The sequence below is a fragment of the Bombina bombina genome, chromosome 6 (genome assembly GCF_027579735.1).
Source record: "Bombina bombina isolate aBomBom1 chromosome 6, aBomBom1.pri, whole genome shotgun sequence".
Taxonomy (NCBI): Eukaryota; Metazoa; Chordata; class Amphibia; order Anura; family Bombinatoridae; genus Bombina; species Bombina bombina.
The window spans coordinates 27,088,155-27,098,864 of NC_069504.1; the positions used below are offsets into that span (position 1 = coordinate 27,088,155).

Sequence of the window (10,710 nt, forward strand, 5' to 3'; positions counted from 1 at the left end):
AGTAAGGATGACGCCGTGGACCGGACACACCGTTGGAGAAAGTAATTTATCAGGTAAACATAAATTCTGTTTTTTCACAGAAAGATTGCTATTCTTCCTGATATTCATTGTTTTGTACAAGCTTTGGTTCGTATAAAACCTGTCATTAAGTCAATTTCTCCTCCTTGGAGTTTGAATTTGGTTCTGGGAGCTCTTCAAGCTCCTCCGTTTGAACCTATGCATTCATTGGATATTAAATTACTTTCTTGGAAAGTTTTGTTCCTTTTGGCCATCTCTTCTGCCAGAAGAGTTTCTGAATTATCTGCTCTTTCTTGTGAGTCTCCTTTTCTGATTTTTCATCAGGATAAGGCGGTGTTGCGCACTTCTTTTGAATTTTTACCTAAAGTTGTGAATTCCAACAACATTAGTAGAGAAATTGTGGTTCCTTCATTATGTCCTAATCCTAAGAATTCTAAGGAGAGATCATTGCATTCTTTGGATGTTGTTAGAGCTTTGAAATATTATGTTGAAGCTACTAAGTCTTTCCGAAAGACTTCTAGTCTATTTGTTATTTTTTCCGGTGCTAGAAAAGGCCAGAAAGCTTCTGCCATTTCTTTGGCATCTTGGTTGAAATCTTTAATTCATCTTGCCTATGTTGAGTCGGGTAAAACTCCGCCTCAGAGGATTACTGCTCATTCTACTAGGTCAGTTTCTATTTCCTGGGCGTTTAGGAATGAAGCTTCGGTTGATCAGATTTGCAAAGCAGCAACTTGGTCCTCTTTGCATACTTTTACTAAATTCTACCATTTTGATGTATTTTCTTCTTCTGAAGCAGTTTTTGGTAGAAAAGTACTTCAGGCAGCGGTTTCAGTTTGAATCTTCTGCTTATGTTTTTCATTAAACTTTATTTTGGGTGTGAATTATTTTCAGCAGGAATTGGCTGTCTTTATTTTATCCCTCCCTCTCTAGTGACTCTTGTGTGGAAAGATCCACATCTTGGGTAATCATTATCCCATACGTCACTAGCTCATGGACTCTTGCTAATTACATGAAAGAAAACATAATTTATGTAAGAACTTACCTGATAAATTCATTTCTTTCATATTAGCAAGAGTCCATGAGGCCCGCCCTTTTTTTGTGGTGGTTATGATTTTGTATAAAGCACAATTATTCCAATTCCTTATTTTATATGCTTTCGCACTTTTTTATCACCCCACTTCTTGGCTATTCGTTAAACTGAATTGTGGGTGTGGTGAGGGGTGTATTTATAGGCATTTTGAGGTTTGGGAAACTTTGCCCCTCCTGGTAGGAATGTATATCCCATACGTCACTAGCTCATGGACTCTTGCTAATATGAAAGAAATGAATTTATCAGGTAAGTTCTTACATAAATTATGTTTTTTAGAAATTTATTTTGTTTTTAACTGAGCCACAATTTTCAAACTGTTTATTCCTTTTACCTGTAAACTAGTCAATTTAGATTGTGCCCCCATTTGGTTGTAAGAATTTATTTTCTTTTTTTCCTGAGTAAATTATCTACAGGTCTGGTTTAACCTTGTTTGCAACAGTCCTTTACTGTATGACTTTACCTAAACTGTTTAGTGATTGTGAAAGTTGTTTCAATAATGAAAAATGAAATACAACTGATATTGTTTATAGCTTCATACCCTTCCTGATATTTATTTTTTCTCTTTATGGTGGTAATTTTTTTTTTTTATTTAAATAGAAGATCTTTTTTACTATTTACAAGAATCTCCTTTGTTGTTAATTTATGCCAATCACTGGTCTTCAGAGCTACAATCCGAAAGTGTTTCAATCTGAATAGAACTATAGTTTTGTATGTGAGGCTGAATTATTCGCAAACCATAAGTGTTTAATATCGTTCTGTCCATAGCACTGGAAGCTAAAAGTAACTTGTTCCCACTTGTAGATAAGATGATGTACACAAGGTCTGATGAGTAGCCATATTGTCTCACTCCCCTCCTGCCTTACTTACAGGGTGCTGAATTACTGTCGCATCTTCACGGAGCTGTGTGAGACTTTTCTTGAGAAGATTGTGTCCACTCCGGGTCGTGACCTAGGAGACCTGCGCACCCTGGAGCTGCTTCTAATTTGTGCTGGGCATCCCCAATATGAAGTAAGTTGGGCAAATAGATGTACTGGTCTGATCTCTTTCCTGGTCATTGTCTTGTCCTAACTCACACCGTGATCCTGTTTGCCCCAAACTGTTTGTCTTCTCATACCATACATATTTTCTCTTTTAGTGGTCCTATAATTTTGTCAGCTCCTGGTGTTGGCTCACCTCTAATGGTCTATAGTTTAGGTTATGTATCATGTTTTAATTTCCCATGTTCCCTGCACCCAGGTGGTGCATCATACATCAAAAATATTTATCTTAGGGACACACATTTCTAGATATGAGCAGCTGTCATGCTGCTTTTATTATTTTGATGTATTTTTGTTAATGTTTTTTTTAATTTCTTTCTAATGACACGGTTAGTACATGGAATCATCAATTACTGTTAGGAATATCACTCCTGGCCAGCAGGAGGAGGCAAAGAGCACCACTGCAGAGCTGTTAAGTATCACTTCTCTTCCCACAAACCCCAGTTATTCTCTTTGCCTCTAGTGCAAGAAGGAGGTTAAGTAATTTGGTGCATAATTATGATTCTTCTATCAAGATTTTTTTATTTTGAAGTCAGGGCAGGATTATTCTGATCTTCCATCAGTTTGGGTATTGCTGGTACTCCACGTTAGTGGAGCAGGGCTGTGGTAGCTTTAAAGCAGTTAGGAACTTGTAAAGTGGACTTTGCTACGTTTTCCTAACGTAGCTGTTTGCTGCCCTATTTCAGAATACCAGAGTAGGCTTACTTTAACATTCCTTTTTCCACAGGTCTCTGTGAGGAGTGGTAGTAGTAGTAGATGGCGCTGGTCTATTGAGTGATTTTCTCTAGTAAGTGAAGAAAAAAAAAGGCTTGATGCATATATTGAAGCCAATTAATATGGGTGCAGTATACTCACTCCATAAGATGAATCTTTACAGCTGAAAGGGAACGTAGCGTCAGATGGCAAGAGTCCACAGGTTCCTGGAGTCAAATACTGAATTTTCAGGTTTATCCAAAAGTGGACTATAAATGAATAGAGACCCAAATGACAAAAGTATCCAGTGTGTAATTGGAAAAAAATGTAGTAACTTACTCCATAAATAAGGAGATTCCAGCTCAGCACAGCAAAACAAGATCTTGACAATCTTTCAACAAAGGATAAAAAGGTTTTATTTGCTCAACGCGTTTCAACGTATTACACGTCTTTATCAAGAGCATACATTAAAACAAGTAAAACAGGTAAGTAAAACCAAGTATTGAGTGTGTTTGCTGTGGCTACAGGGCTGGTTTATATACAGGTGAACAATTTGTTCAGACTGGACCTGAAAAGGAACGGTTAGACAACGGACTACTTGATTGAGGACTTTATACTACTGTCTGTTCATTGGTCTAAATATTCAAGAAATGTTTTGATTGGTTAAATAACGTATCAATACTAAACTAAGCCTCTATTTTTAAACTTTGATGGTTTTTTAATGATTTTCTTTAAAATATATTTTTCTTCATTTTTATTCTCAGGAATAGTTTACTTTTGATGCATATATATTGTATTAAACATTTCATGAAGTTTTTGTGAGTCCAATTTCCTGTGCTCAACAGGAAATTGGAACTAATTGTTCACCTGTATATAAACCAGCCCTGTAGCCACAGCAAACACACTCAATACTTGGTTTTACTTACCTGTTTTACTTGTTTTAATGTATGCTCTTGATAAAGACGTGTAATACGTTGAAACGCGTTGAGCAAATAAAACCTTTTATCCTTTGTTGAAAGATTGTCAAGATCTTGTTTTGCTGTGCTGAGCTGGAATCTCCTTATTTATGGAGTAAGTTACTACATTTTTTTCAATTACACACTGGATACTTTTGTCATTTGGGTCTCTATTCATTTATAGTCCACTTTTGGATAAACCTGAAAATTCAGTATTTGACTCCAGGAACCTGTGGACTGTTGCCATCTGACGCTACGTTCCCTTTCAGCTGTAAAGATTCATCTTATGGAGTGAGTATACTGCACCCATATTAATTGGCTTCAATATATGCATCAAGCCTTTTTTCTCTTCACTTACTAGAGAAAATCACTCAATAGACCAGCGCCATCTACTACTACTATCTATCTATACACAGTCACAAGGGAGAGACTGCAAGAAGGCTGCGGTCTGACCTAAAGGAGAGTATTTGTTCTTAGTTCATTTGTACAGAATATTGTTTTTTTCCATCTTGCACCTCTGTATATTGTTTCACTCTGTGAGGAGTGGCATCCTCTCATGCCTTGTGAGTCGTCGTCCTGCTGGATGGCTAGAATGCAGGTAAGTGCCTTTTCGTCTTCTGGTACTAAAAGGGTATAAAATAGCTCCCTCTCTGCTACTTATATGGGACATATATATCCGTTAGGATATCTGAGGCAGTATGCAGGCACTTGATGGTGACAGGAGACTAGGGGTTAATAGAGAATCCCCTGTATTTATTATTTGGGCTCTTATGTAGTTAGTGTTAGTCTCCTATGGGGTTTATGACTCTTTATTTCTTTCCTTTATGCTTGTTTAACATTTTACTCACAGTAGCGCAGTAATAAACGTACCTAGTGCGCTTCAGTCTTATTAGAGAGGACGACATTGCGGTGTGTTTTGCAGCTTCCCTTATGTGCAGCGTGTCTACATGCTTCTATTGCGCTCAATGTTGGGATAGTTATCTTGATTTATGAATATCCCTTCATTGACAGGAGTAGACGGTTGGTCTTTTGTTTTTTGAGACATTAATAGTCACTTCAGCTGGTTTAATGAAGAGCGGTGTTAGAATTGATGTTTGCGCTTCATTATCATGCTGTTGAAGTGTCCCCGCCTCCTTCACTGTGAGGGAGATGCGGCGCCATGTTAATTCTTCTCCGGGACTTGTGATTCTGCAACTCGGTATACTCCAGTTGCGAACGGAGTTGTTTTACAATCCCTCAGTCCGTTTTTGTGAGAGAGAACGGTCCTGTGTGGGACGGTTTTAGAAAAGTTTTTAGGGAACGTTTTGTTATTATTAAAACGATGGGGAACTTTAGTTATTTAATATCCTCCTCGCCCTGATTCTATTATATATTTTCTCATTTTATATACAATATCATCTGTCCTGTGTTTGGGTATTATGTTTGGAAACATTTTTATAAAGAGATTATGGGAGTATAATTTATTATTAGCTCCCTCTCCCTGATACTATACTCATATTCAGTATACAATATTCATCTGTGCTACTTAAAGTGACAGTTGCATTTAATCTTGCAAAAGACTCTATTATAATAGGTTTTTGCGTCTCGCTGGATCTCTTGAGATAGAGCGCGTTACTTCTGAGCCTATGTCTCCCAGAATGATTCTGTCTAAGCATTGACACAGTTTCTCCTTTTTCGTCCCAAGCCTCTATGGCGTTGTCTACAGTGCCCAGCGGTTCCTCGTTTGCGTGCAGAATTTGCTACTCTGGTATCTGTTGGGTACTTTTGGCATTTTCTGTTTTTCCTATTCTTAGGGAAAATCTCTGGAGGAGCATTAGAGATTCAGTTAGTAAGGTTTCTGTATAGTCTCCTACTGCTCTCCTTCCTCATAGGATTGATGAGGAGGATCCGCCAGTAGGATCTGAGGGTGAAATCTCAGATTCGGTCAGTATAATTCCTCCTTTTTTTGCTGAAGTAGTAACCTTCAGATTTAAGCCTTATCACCTTCATGTATGGTTAAAGGAGGTTTTGGCTATTTTGAGCGCCTTCGATACGCCTGTCGTCAATCCTAAAGAATCAGGATTTTTTTTTTTTAAATCCTTGGATTCTTTGTGAGAGGAGTCTGGTCTGGTGAGGGATTCAGATTTGGCCTGTGTAATTCCTTCATTTGCTTCTGAAGTGATCTACTTCAGATGTATGTTTGCATCTTGTGTACTCTAAAAGAGGTGTTTGTTACTTGGTCGACATCAATGTCCTGTTGTCAACCATTAGAGGTTTTGTAATCTTTATCTTTCTCTGTTCTTCATGACTGAGAACTTTGATCCCTAGGGAGGGTTGTAGTTCCTTCCGGATCCATGGATAGAAGCTGGAGGGTTTATTGTTCAATTTGAGCAATTCCTTGTCTTTTATACTTGCTGTACTAGCCGCTAGGCATTGTATCTGGCACCTGGTCAGCTGAGAATCCTTCCTGGTGCTTAATAGTACAGTTTAAGCCTTTTAGTCCTACAGTTGCAGGTTCAATATTGTATGTTCCTCCTAATCAACACTTCTGATTTGTCCTTCAAGGATTTGGCAGTTTTCCTATGAGTTAAGGGTGGAGAAAGTTTTTTTTTTTTTTTTTTTTTCTCCTACTCGCTTAGTGCAAGACTAAATGAATCAGTCTTGTCTTTTTTAAAGTACAATTTAAGATTCCTCCCAGGCTGTCTAGAGTGTCTGTAATCCAGACCTGTGGAGAGCTTTTTCCTTGAACTGGGTTCAGGGCCTTCCTCTCTGGGAATGATAGCTCCAATCCCGGTCTGCCAACGGAATCTAGGTATTTATCTCAGGTTCTGACCGCAAATAGTATCCATTCTTCTTTGGTTCAAGAGGTCTTGTTCATATCGAACATAGACCTGAGGGGATGTGTATTTCTTTTACAAGATATGACGAGTCCACGGATTTCATCCTTGTGGGATTTAACCTCCTGCTAGCAGGAAGTGGCAAAGAGCACCACAGCAGAGCTGTATATATAGCTCCTCCCTTCCCCTCAGTCATTCTCTTTGCCTGTGTTAGTGATAGGAAGAGATAAAGTGAGGGGTTAGTTTTAGATTCTTCAATCAAGAAGTTTTTTTTATTTTAAAATGGTGCCAGTGAGTACTATTTTCCTCAGGGAGAAAATCATCAGTCTATAACTTCCCAAGAGGAGTGGAGACCTCTTATTTTTCTGCCCTGATGTTAATGATCTTAGAAAATGTTATCTAAGATCCATGCTGGTTCACACAGAGCAGTTGAAGGTAGTGTAAAAAAAAAACATCTTCAGTGTGGAGAACCGTGTCATGCTACAAGCAGCATTGAGGTATGTTTAGTCATTTGTTTCTGGGGAGACTTGATGCATCAGAACAGGCTGACATTATTCCCTATCTGGAGAGGGTAAATCAGTATGCACTACATGTATAGTAATGGTGTACCTGGAATTCCCTTTATATTAACTACTAAATGGGGCTAATATCGTTTGATAATTGTTTATTATGGGCTGAACGCTGGGAGATGCGGGTTGCTGGCTAAAAACGTCATACATTTTTCTAACCTAAGGGGGTATAGTTTATTAACAGGCAGTGAGGCTTGATATTGGTGCGACATATTTATGTAAGAGGGGCACATGGCTTCATGTTTTATTAATATCGACATGTTTGGGATTTGCAACCCATGCGGGTCTCTGTAACGGCTAGTGTTACGCCCACGGGGGACGGGGCCTATTTTTGTGCGCTCAGACGCGCAGTTTCACCCAGATTGCATAGTCATTAAAGTCCTGGGCTCCGGTGGGGCCTAACTTGTTTTGCCATTCGAAGGGCCTTCAGAGCTTCTCCTGTAGCAGCAGTGTAGTGCAGGGGCATGAATGAATAAATAAATAATAAGTTTTTGTCATAACTGTTAAATTTCTTTTTACACACCTAAGCAAGCCGGTGCAATTCTATTCGAATATTTTGGGCACATTAAAACAATTTTTATTGCCACAAATGCTGTTTTAAAGATAACAGAAAAATTGTTGCGCTTTTATTATTTAAAGGCGCAGTACACTTTTTTGGTGCTAACGTTTTTGGATATATAATTGAAGTTAGAGCTCAATATTTTAAGTAAAGAAAGACTATTATTGCTAGTCTGTTTAACATGTCTGAACTTGAGGAAACTACTTTTTCTATGTGTTTAGATGCCATTGTGGAACCCTCTTACTTTTTGTCCCTCATGTACTGAAAGGGCCTTACAATGTAAGAAGCAGATTTTAGGTACAGAGAGTAGGTCTAAGGATGATTCTCAGTCTGAGGAGAATCAGGGTATGCCGCTAAATTCTCCCCAGGCGTCACAACCTTTAACGCCCACTCAAGCGACGCCGGGTTCTTCAACCGCGTCTAATTCATTTACTCTGCAGGATATGGTTGCAGTTATGTCAACTACCCCTTACTGAGGTATTATCTAAGTTGCCAGTGTTACAGGGCAAACGCAGCAGGACAGAAGTCAATGTGAATACTGAGTCCTCTGATGCTTTGTTAGCTAATTTTTTTCCAATGTACCCTCACAGGGATCTGATTTGGGGGGCAGGGAACTTCTGTCTGAGGGGGAACTTTCTGATTCGGGAAGTGTTACCTCAGACGGACTCGGACGTCATGTCATTTAGATTTAAGCTTGAACACCTCTGTCTGTTACTTCGGGAGGTTTTAGCGACTCTGGATGACACTGACTCTATTGTGATACCACCAGAAAAATTGTGTAAGATGGACAAATACTTAAAGGTACCTGCTTACACTGATGTCTTTCCGGTTCCTAAGAGAATTTCAGAGATTATTAAAAGGGAATGGGACAGACCGGGTATCCCGTTCTCACCTTCTCCTAATTTTAAGAAAATGTATCCCATATCTGACACTGTTCGGTACTCTTGGCAAACAGTCCCTAAGGTGGAGGGAGCTATTTCTACCCTGGCTAAGCGTACAACTATTCCTATTGAGGACAGTTGTGCTTTCAAAGACCCTATGGATAAGAAATTGGAGGGTCTTCTAAAGAAACTGTTTATTCATCAGGGTTTCCTATTACAACCGGCGGCCTGTATTGTACCAGTTACCACTGCGGCGGCCTTCTGGTTTGATGCATTAGAATAGTCTTTTAAGACTGAGACTCCTTTAGAGGATATTTTAGACAGAATTAAGGTTCTTAAGCTGGCTATTTCTTTTATTACAGATGCCGCCTTTCAGATTGCCAAATTGGCGGCTAAGAATGCCGGATTTGCCATTTTAGCGCGTAGAGCGTTATGGTTAAAATCTTGGTCTGCTGATGTGCCATCTAAGTCAAAGCTTTTGGCTATTCCTTTCAAAGGAAAAACCCTATTCTGGCCTGACTTGAAAGAAATCATTTCTGACATTACGGAAGGTAAGGGTCATCTCCTACCTCAGGATAGAACTGCTAAGCTGAGGGGTAAACAAAATAATTTTCGTTCCTTTTGGAACTTTAAAGGAGTCCCCTCTTCTTCCACCAAACGGAAGGGGATTTTTCTCAGGCCAAGTCCGTCTGGAGACCCAACCAGGCCTGGAACAAGGGTAAACAACCCAAAAAGCCTGCTGCTGCTACCAAGACAGCATGAAGGGGCGGCCCCCGATCTGGGACCGGATCTAGTAGGGGGCAGACTTTTTCTCTTTGCCCAGGCTTGGGTAAGAGATGTTCAGGATCCTTGGATGCTGGAAATCGTGTTCCAAGTGTATCGACTGGAATTCAAAAATTCTCATCCGGGGGAGTGGGAACTCCATCCGGAGGTCTTTGCCCTTCTGATTCTCAGATGGGGCAGACCGGAGTTTTATTTGATGGCGTCTCGTCAGAATACCAAGCTTCCAAGATACGGATCCAGGTCAAGGGATCCTCAGGCCGAACTGATAGATGCCTTGGCAGTGCAACCTAGCTTATCTGTTTCCACCGTTTGCTCTCCTTCCCTGAGTGATTGCTCGGTACAAACAGGAGAGGGCTTCAGTTATTCTAATTGCGCCTGCATGGCCTCGCAGGACTTGGTATGCCAATCTAGTGGACATGTCCTCTCAGATGCCGTGGAAACTTCCATTGAGGCAGGACCTTCTCATTCAGGGTCCCTTCCAACACCCAAATATAATTTTCTCTGCAGCTGACTGCTTGGAGATTGAATGCTTGATCTTATCTAAGCGGGGGTTCTCTCATTCGGTCATTGATACTTTGATTCAGTCACGTAAGCCTGTTACTAGAAAGATTTACCATATGATATGTCGTAAATATCTTTATTGGTGTGAATCCAAGAACTACTCATGGAGTAGTTAGGATTCCCAGGATTCTGTCTTTTCTCCAAGAAGGATTGGAGAAAGGGTTATCAGCAAGTTCCTTAAATGGACAAATCTCTGCTTTGTCAATTTTACTTCACAAACGTTTGGCAGATGTTCCAGACGTTCAGTCTTTTTGTCAGGCTCTGACCAGAATCAAGTCTGTGTTTAGACCAATTGCTCCACCCTGGAGTTTGAATTTAGTTCTTAATGTTCTTCAAGGGGTTCCGTTTGAACCCATGCATTCCATAGATATTAAGTTGTTATCTTGGAAAGTCTTGTTTTTGGTTGCTATCTCTTCTGCTAGTAGAGTTTATGAGCTTTCAGCATTACAATGTGACTCGCCTTAACTTATTTTCCATTCTGATAAGGTGGTTTTACGTACCAAACCAGGTTTCCTTCCTAAGGTTGTTTCTAATAAGAATATTAAACAGGAAATTGTTGTTCCTTCATTATGTCCTAATCCTTCTAAGAAGGAGCGTCTGTTGCATATCTTGGACATGGTCCGTGCCCTGAAGTTTTACTTGCAGACGACTAAAGAATTTCGTCAATTATCTTCATTATTTGTTGTTTTTTCTGGAAAGCGTAGGGACCAGAAAGCTACTGCTACCGCTTTCTTTTTGGCTGAAGAG

At 39.7% G+C, this 10,710-nt stretch overlaps 1 protein-coding gene across 4 annotated transcripts in view; it reads left to right on the forward strand.

The window, feature by feature from the left end:
* The window catches only part of TNPO3 (transportin 3), a 403,460-nt gene that overhangs the window by 128,150 nt on the left and 264,600 nt on the right, over positions 1-10,710 (forward strand). For all 4 annotated transcript variants that reach the window (XM_053716333.1, XM_053716334.1, XM_053716336.1 and 1 more), the window contains exon 7: positions 1,978-2,116. In XM_053716333.1, the coding sequence (XP_053572308.1) occupies positions 1,978-2,116 (139 nt within the window). The remainder of the gene's footprint in view (positions 1-1,977; positions 2,117-10,710) is intronic.